Below are 17729 nucleotides of genomic sequence, written 5' to 3'. Positions count from 1 at the left end.
CTCTATGCATGCTTGGTTGTGGACAGCAGTGAGGATGAGAATGTCTAGAGCCTGGGAGGAGCAGGTGACCATGGCATGTGACCTGACACTGCTTAGCAGAATGACTACTGCGAGACAGAGCTCCCAAGCTGCACTCTTTCATTCAGAGGGGTGTTCTCTGCCTCCTGTTTAGTCTTCCTTGAGCATGGAGTTTCTCCAAGCCCAGACGTCTTCCTGAGCACGAGCTCATGCCTCTGCGGAACCTGTAGCTCCCAAATACTCTTGTGAGGCTTGTGGGAAACATGAGGCCAGAGGGGTGATTTGCATTATACAAGCAGAGCTGGGAGCTCCTTCTGGCAAAAGAAGCCAGTGAGTCGTCAGGCACAGGAATGGCTGCCCAGGGAAGTGGTGGAGTCGCCATCCCTGGCAGTGTTCAAGAGGCACATGGATGAGGAGCTACGAGGTATGGTTTAGTAGCTTGTGGCAGCATTGGTGATGGGAGGACGGTTGGACTAGGTGATCTTGTAGGTCCCTTCCAACCTTGTGATTCTATGATCTGTGATTCAAATTTGTCTCAGCACTGCTCAGCTTCTAGGACAGCAGCCTCCTGGCTGGGCCCCCAGAGCAGCTCTGGGGAGGAGCAGTGTGGGTGACTAGTGCTGGCAGGTGAAAAGGGCACAGCTCGCGTCTTGGTGGCACAAGTAAATAAGCTTATTTATTTAAAAAAATACAGATTTTTTTAAAGAGAAGAGGCACTGCTGAGCCTGGCCCTTCCTCTCCTTACAAGCAAGATGGATGGGCTTAGAGACAGACGTTTAGGGCATTGAGCACATCTTCGCCCAGACTACGTAGACCTTCTTGTCAGTGGGTATGGCAGCAGCATCCTGGGCACGGTGCGAGTGGCACGATTTCTTGGAGCCACAGACAGGGTCACTGCAGGGCTGTGATGATGAGCTGCGTCAGGTGGTGATACTCTTTTGTGCTCCACAGAACGTTACACTGCCAGGTGGAGAGCTGCTGCCTTCTGCTTTGGTGCTCCAGCTGCTCTTGCTTCTCCTAGGGCACTTCTTCTACCAGGGACACCACTTGTCTCTTTTGGGGCCTGCCTTAATCCAGTCTGCCCCAGATGGTGCAGTCACATATGTGCTGGTGGACTGTTTCTCCCAGGACACTGCTGGCTGCAGCGGACGGCCTGAAATGAGGCCAAGGTGCTTCAGCTTCAGAGAGCGGATGTGCAGCTCCAGGGTCTCACGCTCCTCCTCGGTCAGGAACGGAGCCTCACAGCTGTGGAAGTACATGGGCACCAGGCAGGATCCTGGTGCCTTGGCCCTACACTGCTGCCTCCTGACCTGGTCAGGATGGAGGGGGCACTTCGTCTTGGGTGTGGAGAGCGGGGCATCCTGTGTTGGCGGTAAGTGTTGCAGAGGTTCTGTGGACTTCTGCACTGTCGCAAGGGAGAGTTGAAACTTTAGGTCCAGGCATTTTCTGTCTGTGTGCATGGAGAGCTTCCCGCAAGTCACCTGAGTGACCTGCAGTTTTGGCACTGCCCTGATAGCTTTAATGTCAGCCACATCCAGGTCTGAGGTGCCCGTTTGACTGCTGCTGTTGTTTAGCCGTGCTGCTTTGGCTGGGCCAGGAAGTGCTGCTCTAGCTGCTGGACATTCTGTCTCCTCAGGTGCTGCGCACAGAGGCAAAAGAATCTTTGCTGACTCCTCAGGCTGGCCCTGGTGGTGCTGCTGCCTCTTCCTGGGATGCCCCTGTGCCTCAACCTGGCCCTGGAAATAGAGAACAAACTCAATGAGATTCTCAGAAGGACCCATATTCTGGGGAAGCAGAAGCAGTGGGGGGCATGGCACCAGTGGGTTCTGGAAGATCTCAGTAGAGTTGGGGCCCTCCTACATTTCAGCTCTTGCTTCTTAAGAATGTTGCCTGCCATGCAGTCACCCTTGGCCTGCAGCAAGGGGCTCAGACGGTGCTGCAGCAGAGGCTGAGTCTGCCCTGGCTTGATATGTTTGGGCAAGACAGAGCAGCATTGCCTTCTCCTTGCCTGCATCTGGGAGAGCAAGAGCTGTTTGTGCAGGGCCCCCAGGTGCACTTTCAGGCTTTTCTGTGCATGCTCAGAGCTTTGTGGGCTCCAGCGCTCCACACGGGTCCAGGGGTGCAAACTGGCACTGGCTCTGTTGGTGCTCTGCCAGGCAGTCAAGGAGTGGTCATAGCCTTCTCTGGGATAGCATCGAACCTCAGAGGAGCTGCAACAGTGGCACGACAGGCTGTTCTGCTTCATCAGTTCTTCCAGGTCCCTCCAGGCCGCCTGCCAGAAGTCAGGGCCCAGCACAGCCTTGCACCCAGGCAGCCCTGACAGGACCAGCTGCTGGAGCTCCTGGTCGGCCTTCCTGCAGGGGTGCAGTGGCTCGCACTGGGAGCTGCTGTGTCTGGCTGCCTGTCTCTCAGCACCTGCAAAACAGGGAGAAATCCTGAGCCATGGTGGGCTGGGGACTCGGGGGATGCTCTGGGTCAGGCATGTCCAATCTGCAGCCCACGGGCCTCATGCAGCCTGGCACAGCTGTCACTGCAGCCTGGCTTCAGCCCGATGTCACCTGCAGCTCTGCCCTGCCGAGAGGCCCAGCCAGGCCCTGAGCACACACCCACCACAGCCCAGAGAAGCCAGAAGTTTGCACGCCCATGCCGTGGGCCCATCTGGCCAGGCTGCACTGTGCCACGTCCTGGGCCGCGGCTCAGCTGCTCCCAGAGGCTAGGCCCTGCCTGGGGACGGATGCTCCTGGGAAATGGATGCCTGGGGCTCAGGCTAACCCTCAGAGGGCTCACCTGGCTCTGGTGCCGCTGCTCGCCGCCACCATTTCCTCCACCGCAGGCGTCGTCTGCCAGCCTGTGGGCACATGGACATGGCACAGTTACACTCCTGAGATGTCCCAAGGCTTGACCGTGATTCACCCAGCCACGAGTCCCCCAGCCACAAGTCACCCCCACCCTCATATCTCCCCTACCTTTAGGTGTCGGATCACAGTGAGCAGGGAGATTCCGGTTGCCAGGAACATGAGGCCGTAGAGAAGGACAAGGGTAACAGGGACAAAGAGAGAGCTGCTGTCAACCATCGCTAAGCGCTGGTCACAACCACAATAGCAGAGGTGGGACCACCCCTCTGAACTCAGAGTTCAGCTGTGCTGACATTACAATGCTGCCCACCCACCCCTGGAACCTGGATGCACTATGAGGTGGAGCCTGGGTGGAACACTGCCTCCTCCTGCCAACCCCGTGCCTGCTCACGCTTCATGCTGGCCTCCATCTTGTTTTGAGGGCCCCTCTGAGATGGCAGCAGTGGAGGTCCATATCCCAATGATTTGTCTTCCCAGAAGAGCTAGTCTCTTCCATTTGATCTCTACATTTCCCAAGGAATCTGCCTGCATGTCTAATGTCACCCTGAATCCAACGCTTGGCTCAGAGGCTGGTGTTGAGGCAGAAACTTTGGGTTCTTTGATCATGGGGCAGTTGACGTGGTCCCTGGCCTGTGCATGGAACCCACCTATCTCAACGTGGGAAACAAATCCTAGTGCAGGAGTTAGCGGGGCTTATCAAAAGAGCTTTAAACTAGCTACAATGGGGGAAGGAGACTTACCAGAGGCTCACCAGAGAGAGAGCCTAGGGGAACAATGCTCGAGCTGCGGGTGAGGCAGGTGACTCAGTTGGAGTGCACCTACTCCAATGCACACAGCATGGGCAACAAGCAGGAGGAACTGGAAGCGATTTTGCGGCAGGCTATGACCTAGGTAGTATCACTGAAACATGGTGGGTCCACTCCTATGACTGGAGCGCTGTGATGGATGGCTATAAGCTCTTCAGAAGGGAAGACAAGGAAGGAAGCGTGGTGGTGTGGCCCTTTATGTATTAAAGACTGTTTTGCTGTTGAAGAGCTTGGGGTTATGAATTTGAGAAGTTGGGTGTCTATGGGTACGAATCACGGGGAAGGCCCGTAAGAGTGACGTCTGGGTGGGGGTCTGTTATAAACCACTTAATCAGGATGAAGAGATGGATGAGACATTCTATGAGCAACTTGTGGAAGTTGCACGATCACCAGACTTCAACTTCCCTGTTGTATGTTGGAAATATAATACAGAGCAGAGGAAGCAGTCAAAGGGGTTTCTAGAGTGTGTGGAAGATAGCTTCCTTACGCAGCTGGTACAAGAGCCTGCCAGGGGTGGTGCCCTGCTAGACCTGCTCTTCACTAACAGAGAAGGACTGGTGGGAGATGTGAAGGTTGGGGACTGTCTTGGGCAGACCGACCATGAAATTGTAGAATTCTCTCTTCTTGGAGATGCCAGAAGGGGGACTAGCAAAACTGCTACCTTGAACTTCAGGAGGCCGGACTCTGACCTGTTCAGGATGCTTGTTGCAGGGGTCCCTTATCTACACCCTGATCTGGAAGTCTGGAATGCTACTCAGAATATGCCCCTGGTGATTCAGGTAGAGACAGTTAGACAGCTCCTCCTCCGTCTGGATTGTCTCAAGTCCATTGGATCAGACAGGCTCCATCCTAGGGTGCTGAAGCAGCTGGCACGGATGATTGCCGAGCTGCTCTCAGCCATCTACCAGCGCTGGTTATCTGGAGAGGTCCAGGAGGGTTGGAGGCTTGCCAATGTGACTCCCATCTGCAAGAAGGGCCGTAAGGAGGATCCAGGGAACTACAGGCCTGTCAGCCTGACCTCGATACCAGGGAAATGTGTGGGGCAAATCACCTTGGGTGAGATCACATGCACATGGACTTCTGCACTGTCACAAGGGAGAGTTGAAACTTTAGGTCCAGGCATTTTCTGTCTGTGTGCATGGAGAGCTTCCCGCAAGTCACCTGAGTGACCTACAGTTTTGGCACTGCCCTGATAGCTTTAATGTCAGCCACATCCAGGTCTGAGGTGCCCGTTTGACTGCTGCTGTTGTTTAGCCGTGCTGCTTTGGCTGGGCCAGGAAGTGCTGCTCTAGCTGCTGGACATTCTGTCTCCTCAGGTGCTGCGCACAGAGGCAAAAGAATCTTTGCTGACTCCTCAGGCTGGCCCTGGTGGTGCTGCTGCCTCTTCCTGGGATGCCCCTGTGCCTCAACCTGGCCCTGGAAATAGAAAACAAACTCAGTGAGATTCTCAGAAGGACCTATATTCTGGGGAAGCAGAAGCAGTGAGGGGCATGGCACCAGTGGGTTCTGGAAGATCTCAGTAGGGTTGGGGCCCTCCCACTGTTTCAGCTCTTGCTTCTTAAGAATGTTGCCTGCCATGCAGTCACCCTTGGCCTGCAACTATGACCTACAACCAACACCAAGCTGGGAAGTGGTGTTGATTTCCTAAGGATTCTGCCTGCATATCTTATGTCACCCTGCATCCAACTGTCCAACTTCCCCCCCATCTCCCCAAATTCCAGTGAACCATGTCCCTAAGTGACACATCTACACATTTCTTGAACACCCCAGGAACGGTGACTCCATCACTTTCCTGAGCAGCCCAGCCTGTTCCAGTGCTGTTCTTGTTCTTGGCCATTCAAGAAGAAATTTTCCTATATCCAACCTGGACCTCCCTTGGTGCAACTTAAGGCTGTTCCTTCTTATCTTATTGCTGTTACCTGGGAGAAGAGTCCAACCCCCACTTTGCTACATCCTCCCTTCAGGTTGTAGTATGGAGTGATAAGTTCTCCAGACTAAACAACCCAGTTCTTTCAGCCACTCCCTATTAGACTTGTGGTCCAAACCCTTCACTGGCTTCATTGCCATTCTCTGGATGTGTTCCTGCACCTCAGTGTCTTTCTTGAAGTGGAGGGCCCGTAACTGAACATGGTACTCCAGGTGCAGCCTCACTATTGCCAAGTACACAGGAACAATCACATCCTTGGTCCTGCTGACAACACTGTTACTGATAGAAGTGAGGATGCCATCAGCTGTCTTGGCTATCTGGGCACATTGCTGGCAAACATTCAGATGGCTTTTGACTAACCCCCACAGATTTTCTCCACCATGTATGTCACCCACTCTGCCCCAAGCTTGTAGCTCTGCATGGGGTTGTTGTGATTCAAGTGCAGGACCTGGTATTTGGTCTTGCTGAGCCTCATACCACTGATCTGCATCTGTCATCTGCAGACTTTCCGAGGGTGCTTGTTCTTTTTGTCAACCTCTTCCAAGTTCAGTTCAAGCTGAGCCTGCAGTATGCCCTTGCAGCCCAGAAGGCCAACTGCTGCATTAAAAGAGGAATGGCCAGCAGGGAGAGGGAGGTGAATGCTCCCCTCTACTCCTCTCTTGTGAGGCCCCATACAGAGTACTGTGTCCAGGCCTGGGGCCCCCAGCAGAAGAAAGACAAGGAGCTCTTGTAGTGAGCCCAGAGGAGGGCCACAAAGATGGTCAGAGGGCTGGAGCACTTCTACTGTGAAGAAAGGTTGAGGGAACTGGGCTTGTTTAGCTTGGAGAAGAGAAGGCTCTGGGGAGACTTCACTGTGGCCTTCCAATACTTGAAGGAAGCATATAAAGAGGAGTGGGAAAGACTGTTTACGAGAGAGGATAGTGATAGGAAAAGGTGGGACGATTTTAAACTAATGCAGGGAGTTTTAGGTTATATATTAAGAGGAAGTTTTTCACACATAGGGTGGTGACATACTGGAACAGGCTGCCCAGAGAGGTTGTGGATGTCCCATCCCTCGAGGCATTCAAGGGCTGGCTGGATGTGGCTCTGGACAGCCTGGTCCAGAGGCTGGTGATCCTGCACATAGCAAGGGGGTTTAAACTAGATGATCATTTTCTCTTTCAACCCAGGCCATTCTATGATTCTATGATTCTAAGCTGAGCCTTGGCTTTCCTGAGCTTATCCCTAGGCAACCTAGCAGTTTCTGTATATTCTCCCCACAGTATCTGTCACTGTTTCCACTGCCAGTGTGTTTTCCTCTCACTCTCCAGTTTGACCAGCAGGCCCCAGTTCAGCCACACAGGTCTCTTGCCTTCCTTTCCCGACATGCTACACCTGGCATTGGAGAGTTCTTGCACTCTGAGGAAAGCCTCATTAAAGATCTGCCAGCTTTGACAAGAAGACCCTTGTCAAGAGGACAGTTTCCCAGGGTGTTTTGTTGATTAATTCCCCTAGGATCTGGAAGCTAGCTTTCCTAAGATTTAGCTTCCTAATTTTACTCTTTGCCTGTTTCATATCCATCCAGAGCCTGAGCTCAACCATAGTATGGTCACTACTTGACCAGGCAGCCTCCAATCCCAGTGTTGCCAATCAGTTCATTTGCGCTGGTCAGAAACATGTCCAGTATTGCATACCCCTTTGTGGGGCCATCAATTGTTTGACTCAGGAATTTATCCTCAGTGCATTCCAGGAGCATCCTGGATTGCCTACAGCTCGTTGTGCTACTTTTCTAGCAGGTGGTATAGATTCCCAAGCAGAACATGCACTTGCAATTGCGACGCCTTCTGTAGCTGGAGGTAGAAGGCCTCATTGACAGGCTCTGGCTGATGTGGTGGCCTGTAGTAGACAGAGATCACAAGACTTCCTTTGGTGCCTTGGTCTCTAATTGTCACCTCTAGACTGTCGACTTGCTTATGATTGCTCTTTAGAGACAGCTCTTCACATTCTATTCCCTTCCTGATATAGATAGAAACATCCCCTCCCCCCCTTTCTTGCCTGTGCCTTCTGTAGCCATTGATAGCCACACTCCAGTCATGGGAATCATGCCACCAGGTTTCGGTGACGACAACTGTACCGTGGTTTTCTAGTAGCATAAGCTACTCCTGCTTGTTTCCTAAACTGCATGTATTGGTGTAGAGGCACTTCAGCTTGATAGCTGGTTTTGTCACTTCCTTAAAGGATAAATCCTCAAGTCCTTTTAGGTATTTCCCTTTATTTTCTTCATTGCCAGCTCCCATTGCCCCAGCATCATCTAGAGTTTTGTATGTGCTACTATGCTGCCAGCACCTCTCAAGGCAGCAGCTCCTTCAAAGGCCCCTGCCAGTGCCCTCTAACATTGGTAAGTCTTCCTATACCTTATCATGGGAAGGCTCACTATCCCTCCTGCCCATTCAGACCTAGTTTAAAGCTCTCCCAACGAGCCCTATTAGCTTTTTCCCAAGAATCCTTCTCCCCCTATTGAGAAGCATGAACCCCACCCAGTGCCCACAAACCCAGGACTGTGTAGGCTAATTGGTTGTCAAAAAGAACAAAGTTCTGGCAGTGGCACCAGTCCCAAAGCCAGGTATTTAAAGCTAAGCTCCTTTGATTTGTTTCCTTCTTCTGCTACACTTTGTTTGCCTAGTGGCAGGTTTTACACACACACGTAGGTTTGGCCACTGTCACTCCTGTCTCCGTCCACACCATGTCAGTACTGATGAATGTCAGGGGCTGCTCAGTCCCTTCTTAATGACTTATTTGCAATGTTTTACCTCAGATTTATCTTTCTGCAAAGGTTCTGGGTGCAAATTTCTGCTATGTAGCTTACTTGTCTGAAGTTTTGCAAACATCTCCCTTCCTTTAGTTTAAAACCATTCCCCCTTGTCCTATCACTGTCTATCATGTCCTAACATGCAAGAAGTTGTTCCCCCTCCTGTTTATAATCTCCCTTTAAGTACTGGAAGGCCACAGTGAAGTTTCCCTGCAGCCTTCTCTTCTCCAGGATGAACAGTCCCAGCTTCCCCAGCCTGTCTTCACTGGAGAGGTGCTCCAGCTCTCTGATCATATATGTGGTCCTCCTCTGGACCCTCTCCAGCAGCTTCACATCTTTTCCATGTTGGGGGCCCCAGACCTGGATGCAGTACTACAGATGGGGCCTCACAAGGGCAGAGTAAAGGAAGACAATCACCTCCCTTGCCCCACTGGCCACTCCTCTTCTGATGCAACACAGCATACCATTGGCCTTTCAGGCTGCAGGTGCATGTTGCTGGCTCATGTTTTTCTTCAACCAGAACCTGAGTCCTTCTCAAGAGGGCCACTCTCAAGGAGTTCTTCTTTCTTGGAAGAAGTAAAGCAAAAAGTAGGATTGCTATCCTGGACTTTAGGAGAGCCAACTTCAATCTCTTTCGGGGCCTACTTGGAGCTGTCTCATGGGCTAGGGTGTTGGAAGGCAAGGGGGCCTGTGAGAGCTGGTCAGCATTTAAGCAGCTCTTCTTCCAAGCTCAGGATCGGTGCGTCCCTGTGAGGAAGAAATCAGGAAAGGGTGGCAGGAGACCTGTGTGGATGAGCAAGGAGCTCGTGCACAAACTCAAAGGAAAGAAGAAGGCCCATGAAATGTGGAAAAAGGGTCTGACCACTTGGGAAGAATACAGGAATGTTGTCAGGGTCTGCAGGGATGCGACAAGGAAGGCTAAAGCCCGCCTGGAATTAAATCTGGCAAAGGGGATAAAGGATAATAAAAAAGGTTTTTTCAAGTACATTAACAGTAAAAGGAAGACTAGGGAGAATGTGGCTCCCCTGCTAAGTGACGGGGGTGTTCTGGTAACGGGGGATGCTGAGAAGGCGGAGATACTGAATGCCTTCTTTGCTTCTGTCTTTAGTGAAAAAGCTCCCCCTCGGGAATCTGAGACCCTGGAGATTAGTGAGAGGATCTGGGGAATGGAAGACCCCCCTTCTGTCAGGGAAGAGGTGGTCCGGGAGCGCCTAGGCAACATCAATGTTCAGAAATCCATGGGACCCGATGGGATTCATCCACGGGTGCTGAAGGAGCTGGCAGAGGTGATTGCTGAACCGCTTTCGGTCATCTTTGAGAAGTCTTGGAAGACCGGGAAGGTGTCTGAAGACTGGAAGATAGCCAACATCACCCCGGTCTTCAAAAAAGGCAAGAAGGAAGACCCAGGCAATTATAGGCCAGTCAGCCTCACCTCTGTCCCTGGAAAGGTGATGGAACAGCTTGTACTGGATGTCATCTCCAGACAACTGGAAGAAGAGGAGGTTATCAGGAGTAGTCAGCACGGGTTCACAAGGGGGAGGTCGTGTTTGACCAACCTGGTAGCCTTCTATGATGTTGTCTCTGGCTGGGTGGATAGGGGGAGAGCAGTGGATGTAGTCTACCTTGATTTCAGCAAGGCATTTGATACTGTCCCCCATGACGTCCTTATAACAAAGCTGAGGAAGTGTGGGATAGATGAGTGGACAGTGAGGTGGGTTGAGAACTGGCTGACTGGCAGAGCGCAGAGGGTCGTTGTTGGTGGTGCAGAGTCCGGTTGGAGGCCTGTAACTAGCAGTGTTCCTCAGGGGTCTGTGCTGGGTCCGGTCTTGTTCAACATCTTCATCAATGACCTTGATGAGGGGATAGTGGCCACCCTCAGCAAGTTTGCTGATCATACGAAGTTGGGAGGATTGGCTGACACGCCTGAAGGCTGTGTTGCCATTCAGCAAGACCTGGATAGGCTGGAGAGCTGGGCAGAAGAAAACCGGATGAGGTTTAACAAAAGCAAGTGTAGAGTCTTGCATCTGGGGAGGAATAATTCCATGCACCAGTACAGGTTGGGGGATGACCTGCTGGAGGGGAGCTCTGCGGAAAGGGACCTGGGTGTCCTGGTGGACGACAGGTTGGCCATAAGCCAGCAGTGTGCCCTTGTGGCCAAAAAGGCCAATGGCTTACTGGGGTGCATTAAAAAGAGCGTGGCCAGCAGGTCAAAGGAGGTGATCCTCCCCCTCTACTCTGCCCTGGTAAGACCTCATCTGGAGTACTGCGTCCAGTTCTGGGCTCCCCAGTACAAAAAAGACAGGGATCTCTTGGAAAGAGTCCAGCGGAGGGCCACGAAGATGGTGAAGGGCCTGGAGCATCTCTGCTATGAGGAAAGGCTGAGTGAACTGGGTCTGTTCAGCCTTGAGAAAAGGAGACTGAGAGGGGACCTGATCCAGGTCTATAAATATCTAAGGTGTGGGGGGCAGAATGGCGAGGCCGGACTCTTTTCAGTGGTGAGTGGAGACAGGACAAGGGGGAATGGCCAGAAACTGCAGCATAGGAAGTTCTGCACAAACATGCGGAAGAACTTCTTTACAGTGAGGGTGACGGAGCACTGGAACAGGCTGCCCAGGGAGGTGGTGGAGTCTCCTTCTCTGGAGATGTTCAAGACCTGCCTGGATGCCTACCTGTGCTACCTGGTGTAGGGAACCTGCTTTGGCAGGGGGGTTGGACTCGATGATCTCAGGGGGTCCCTTCCAACCCCTACAATTCTGTGATTCTGTGATTCTGTATACACATCTGGGATTACCTCAACCCAAGGACAAACCCTGTGCTTTGCTTTGTTGAACCTCATTAGTTTCACAAGAGCTCACTTTTCGTGTTTATTAAGATCCCTCTGGATGGCATCGCTTCCTTCTGCCATATCAACTGCACCCCTCAGCTTGGTGTCATCACCAAATTTATTGAGGGTGCACTCAATCCCATCGTCTATACCACTGACAAATATGCTAAAGGGTACCTGTCCCAGGCAGACACTATACATCACCTGCCTCCACCTGGATGTAAAGCCACTGACCACAACCCTCTGACTGTGACCTTCCAACAGATTCCTTATCTAATGAATAGTCCACTCTTCAAATCCACACCTCTCCAACTTAGAGATAAGAATGTGGTGCAAGACCATGTCAAAGGCCTTGCACAAGTCCAGGTGGATGATAACAGTTGCCCTCCCTTTGTCCACTGATGTCATCACTCCACTGTAGAAGGCCACCAGATTGGTCAGACACAAACTGCACTTGGTGAAGCCATACTGGCTGTCTCAGATCACCTGATCACAGAATCACAGAATCACAGAATGGCCAGGGTTGGAAGGGACCTCAGGGATCATCTCCAATCTCCAACCCCCCTGCCACATGCAGAGCCACCAACCTCCCCATTTAATACTAGACCAGACTGCCCCAGGGCCCCATCCAATCTGACCTTGAACACCTTCAAGGACGGGGCATCCACAGCCTCTCTGGGCAGCCTGTTCCAGCACCTCAACACTCTCATAGTAAAGAATTTTCCCCTGACATCCAACCTAAATCTCCCCTCCCTCAACTGAAAACCATTCCCCTTGTCCTGCAGTTATCAACCCTTTCAAAGAGTTGATTCCCCTCCTGTCTGTAGGCTCCCTTTAGGTACTGAAAGGCTGCAATGAAGTCATCCCACAGCCTTCTTTTCTCCAGGCTGAACAAGCCCAGCTCCCTCAGCCTGTCTTCATAGGGGAGGTGCTCCAGTCCCCTGATCATCTTTGTGGCCCTCCTCTGGACCCTCTCCAACAGCTCCCTGTCTTTATTGTACTGGAGGCTGCAGACCTGGACACAGTTCTCCAGATGGGGCCTCGTAAGAGCAGGGTAGGAGGAGACAAACCCTGTCCCTGCTGGCCACCCCTCTTCTGATGGAGCCCAGGATACCATTTGCTTTCTGAGCTGCAAGAGCACATTGCTGGCTCATGTTAAGCTTTTCATCCATCAAGACCCCCAGGTCCTTCTCTGCAGGGCTGCTCTCAAGGACCGCTCCTTCCAGTCTGTATGGATGCCAGGGATTCCTCTGGCCCAAGTGCAAAACTCTGTACTTTGCTGCGTCAAACCTCATCTCGTTCACCAGGACCCACATTTCAAGCCAGCTGAGGTCCCTCTGAATGGCATCCCTTCCTTCCACCGTGTCAAGCGCACCACTCAGCTTGGTGTCATCAGCAAACTTGCTGAGGGTGCACTCGATTCCATCATCAATGTCATTGATAAAGATGTTAAAGAGCACTGGTCCCAAGACAGACCCTGGGGAACACCAATTGTTACTGGCCTCCACCTGGACACAGAACCATTGATGACCACCTTCTGTCTGCCGCCTTTCAACCAATTTCTTATGCATTGAGTGGTCGACCCATCAAATCCACATCCCTCCAAGTTGGAGATAAGGATGTGGTGGGGGACCATGTCAAAGGCCTTGCTCAAGTCCAGGTAAATGACATCGGTCGCCTTTCCCTTGTCGACCAATGCTGTCACTCCATAATACAAGGCCACCAGATTGGTCAAGCGTGACTTCCCCTGGTGAAGCCATGCTGGCTGTCTCGGATCACACGCTCATTCCTCATGTGATCAAGCATGTCGTCCAGGAGGATCTGTTCCACGATCTTCCCAGGCACAGAGGTGAGGCTCACTGGCTTGTAGTTCACCAGGTGCTCCTTGCTCCCTTTCTTGTAAATGGGAGTGATGTGACCCTTCCTCCAGTCATCCTGGACCTCACCTGACAGCCACAACTTTTAAAATATATGGTTGAGATGATGCTCATCCCTCATGTGTCCTAATATGTTTTCGATGTGGATCATAGAATCATAGAATCATAGAATTGCTCAGGTTGGAAAAGACCTTAAAAGATCATCAAGTCCAACTACAACCTAACCATACTACCCTAACTCTAACAACCCTCCGCTAAATCATGTCCCTGAGCACCACATCCAAATGGTTTTTAAACATATCCAGGGATGATGACTCAACCACCTCCCGGGGGAGCTGATTACAGTGCTTAACAACCCTTTCTGTAAAGAAGTTTTTCCTGATATCCAACCTAAACTTACCCTGACGCAACTTGAGGCCACTTCTCCTCATCCTGTCACCTGTCACCAGTGAGAAGAGAGTAACCCCGCTCTCACTGTAAGCACCTTTCAGATACTGGAAGAGAGCAGTGAGGTCTCCCCTCAGCCTCCTCTTCCCCAGACTGGACAACCCTAGTTCCTTCAGTCTCTCCTCATAGGGCATTTTCTCCAAGGCCTTCACAAGCCTTGTTGTCCTTTTTCAGAACTGCTCCAGCACCTTTCTGTACTGAGGTGCCCAAAAGTGAAACACTCATAAGGTTTTACCTTAAATTTGTAGTGATTACGCTAGGCTCTTGCACTTACTTAAGCAGTTTAATAGCTTACCTTACTGTACTTAATGTAATATAGAATAGTGAAAACACTCCATGAATATGAACCACAATGAGTATTTTAACTCAGTGGTGCAGAGAAAAGGAATAGGACACTTTTTCCCCTTTCAGCAGCAACAGGCTGACATTAACTCAAGTCATTGGCTCACACAGTATAGCAAAAGAAAACCTAGCACCGAACAAGTAAAACTGCAAGATTCTTGCAAGTTTTCCCTCTTTACCTTTTGTTTTCTTTAACTGTGTGCTTTCTGCATCGGCAGTTTTTCTCTTGACAGGCTGAGGCAATGCACCAGCAGCTAAACCACTTGCTGCCTGCTTTGCTCCCTTTAATTCTGCAACTCTCTGCAAAGAAACACGACGTTTAAGAGGCTTTCCTACCAAGAACGTTTAGCCATCAGTTTAAAACGCGATAATTTCAGAATGTAACGCTTCTGGTGACCTGTCACACGATGTGATGTGGGACCAGAGCAACACGGAACCTCACAGCCCACCCAGCGCCAACCCCTGCCGCGGGCAGGGCTGCCACCCAGCAGAGCTCCGGCTGCCCGGGGCCCGACCCAACGCGGCCTCCCAGCGCCACCGTGGATGCGACGCCCGCGGCGGTCCCCCGTGCAGCCCTTCCCACCGCCTCGCCGCTCACTCGCAGGCGACCGGGGCGGCTGACGCCCGGCTCACCTCGCGGTGCTGCTTTCCCAGGACGTCAATCTGCCACAGCAGCTCGCTCTTCACGGGCGCGCTGCACAACGTGCAGCTCAGGTGGCCCAGGCTGTTGTACGTGACGACGCCGTTAAGGAAAGATGCGGTGCTCTGCGTGAACCTCCCCCGCCCTCAACGCTACCTTCCTTCCTCCCCCCCCCCACGGGAATCGGGGCCGAGGGCCTTCCCCGCCCGGCCCGCCGAGGATATTTGGCGAAAGGCGATTCGATCCGCTTCTTGTCCGCGTTCTGCCGCTTCTTCTCCCGCATGAGACGCCGCAGCTCCTCCTGCCGCACCTGCTTCCGCCCCGTGCCCACTCCGGCCGCCGCCATCTTATCCCGGCGAGCAGAGCGAGGATCTGTTCCATGACCTTCCCAGACACAGAGATGAGGCTCATCAACATTTAGTACCCTGGGAGAGGGACTAGGAAAATCCCTTACTGAGGGAGGTACAATTTTTCACGAGTACATGTCAACTACTGTCAGAGAAGAGATAGTGAAATGTAATACTTAACAAATGCGAAAGGGGCTGAGCAATTCCTGTTTATTGTTTTGATACTGCTGATGAGAAATCCATGACAAAAGAGTATTTTTCAGTTTAATTCTATAGATAGAAGGTTTGTGTGGTGGCTTTGAGTATAACCTATGTCTAAAGATAAAGCTAAATAGCCATACATGGCAATCATCTTTTCTTCATCTTTTTCAAGCTTTTCTATGGGGTATGGGCAGTGATTTAACGTGGAGAAGAGGCTACCTGTGCTGGCTGTTAGATGGAGCTGGGCAGGGTGTGTGAGTGAATCTGGATAGGAGGGTATCACAGGATGTGGGGGTGGGCCTCTACCCAATTCTCCACCAAGCAAACTATATACCTGTTCAAGCTGTCAAGCCAGCTTCTCCAGAAAAATGCTGTGAGAAACATTGTCAAATGCTTTAATAAAATCCAGTTAGACAGCATTCGCAACTTTAAATACTGCACAGTCTCTTATTATACAGACCTTCATATTTTTGAGAAAATATTCTGTAGTCTGGAAAATTAATCTAAATTTTTTTCTTCTCTGAGATATAAGGTATTACACCGAAATAAATGGATTTGAATGAAAATTTTGCCATGGAAATTCATAACTGGCTCATATGAATTTCCGATCTTTTTAGCTTTAAAGAATAAGGGCTTTTGGTTTTGATTTCTTACTGCTTTTTATTTAGAAAACATTGAATAAATTCAAGCTCTTTCATGACCTAATTCTCTATTCAGGACTATTTGTCTGCAAGCAGGGATCTCTGATGATATTAACATCCATCTGCCCCAATCTTCCATCCACAGTACCACTCTCAAAGTTGCTGTTTGTTACAAAGCACACATTATACTATTAATGTCAAAGAATAATCCTTTCCCTCTGCTAAGAATGTAGAATGTGGGTTTCTGTTTGTCTTTGTTTGGAATGGCAGCCACAATCTGATTGGAGGGTAAATGTGTAGATTGACAATATAATTGTTTTCTATATAAATATTGTCATGAAACAAAGCATGAAAGAGCAATAATCTCTGATGACTGGACAGATCTAATTTGTACACATCAAGCATTTACAAATTAATTACACTTGTGAAAGATTTCTTCAATATTCCAACTTAAAAGCAAACTCCTGGTATTGAACTGTTCTTATCTTTGTATTGTTTTGATACCATAGACCTTGTTAGTAGTATAGCTAGTATCTAGTTTGCATATAGTAGTTTTAATATATAGTACTCAGTTAGTGGCATAGTTAGTAGCTAGTATTGCATTATTATTTCCAGCATAACTAATCCTCTTTCTTTCCATTTTATTTAGAAATTTGCAGCACATAACTTTTACCCAGCAGCCATTTCTTTTTCAAAACATGAGCTGATTTTATGTCAGGCAAACATACTTCAGCTAACACATATTTTAGTCAGAACAGGTGATTAAAGTAATGGGACTGTTTAGCTTCTTCTCTGTCAACACAAAAGTCTTCCTCAGGAACTGCTTTCTCTTCCTTGAAACCTTTTCTTCTTGTTTCAAAAGCAGAGGAAAAGAAATAATAGAATATGAATAGTCTGGAAAAGAATAAAATAATAATAGTAGTAATAATAATAATAATAATGTAATTATTAATAATAATAGTGTTTGCTAATAAAAACGACACCTCTAGAATAGATAAGTTTACCTGCCTTTAGAACTTTATGTTAAAAATACAGTAATTCTGATGTTGTCTGCCACATAACTTATTAAGTAGTATGATGTTTTTTCATACTCTGCCACAGTTTGATGCGGTGTGAGGAGGCTTCTCCAATCTGATTTGCAACTTTGCTCCAAAGAAAGCAAAATGAATTCAGAGAGCACAATTTCAGAACATGAGAGCAGCTAATTTTGCTGCAGGGATTTACTGTTCAGGAAGGGAAAGAAAGTGCCCCTTCCACCTTCTCACTGACAGCCTCACATTCCAGCTGTGCATCTTGTATCAGCTCAGACATTCCCCATGTCCCAGTGCAATCTGGCACAGACCATGAATCTGGAAGATGAGCCAAGAAGGAGTGAAGAAGACCACCTTTGTCAACAGTGGTAAATTGTTATATCGCATGACCATCTTGATAAATTGATGTCTCATAAAAATACCACTTTTAATAAGAACATTAAAAATATTCCTTTGCGGATAAAAATATGTGGAATAAGTGATGACCCAAGAAAATCTCCATCCATCAAATATCAGCCAGGAAACGCAGCACAGACTCTGTGACAGTGGCAGACGGGGATTCAACACTACTGACTTTCTTGTTTGCTCATCAAAAGAAATAAAGCTCATCTGTAAGCAGTAAGCAGTAATTCAGAGAATCAAAACAGAGAAACAAGTTATCAAGATCATTGGGAATCATTCTAAACTTTTTTTTTTTTTTTTTTTTTTTTTTTCCCCCTCTGGTGGATGTAACTGAGAAAGACAGACATTCAGCAGTGAAAGCAGAAAGACAGATATTTATCAGAATACTGGCAAATTGAACTGGGTCAGTTAGCTCAGGTATTTTTTTTAGTAAAAATAGTCAAAAAGCAAGCAGATCCAGACCTCTTACTAAGAAAAATGACTAGATCCTTAGCTAATTTTGGTAAACATACATGCATTTGAATCAGTGGAGATATTCCTACTTGAAATAACTGAGAGGCATTTAAAGCTAGGAGGCTCTTTC

At 49.5% G+C, this 17729-nt stretch overlaps 1 protein-coding gene across 1 annotated transcript; it reads right to left on the bottom strand.

Moving 5' to 3' along the window:
* Nucleotides 1-1512: 1512 nt before the first annotated feature.
* Nucleotides 1513-17436, bottom strand: LOC125686520 (zinc finger protein 830-like). Its single transcript, XM_048930588.1, has 4 exons — nt 14749-17436; nt 14518-14617; nt 14064-14184; nt 1513-1754 (listed from the first exon to the last, which is right to left on the bottom strand). The coding sequence occupies exons 1-4, from the start codon at nt 14868-14870 to the stop codon at nt 1744-1746; spliced, it is 354 nt and encodes a 117-aa protein (XP_048786545.1). The 5' UTR covers nt 14871-17436; the 3' UTR covers nt 1513-1743.
* Between the last annotated feature and the right edge of the window lie 293 nt (nt 17437-17729).

This window comes from Lagopus muta, chromosome Z (assembly GCF_023343835.1).
Source record: "Lagopus muta isolate bLagMut1 chromosome Z, bLagMut1 primary, whole genome shotgun sequence".
In the NCBI taxonomy this organism is placed as follows: domain Eukaryota; kingdom Metazoa; phylum Chordata; class Aves; order Galliformes; family Phasianidae; genus Lagopus; species Lagopus muta.
Note: the sequence above shows the minus strand (reverse complement) of the source record. Positions and strands in the feature narration are given on the sequence as shown.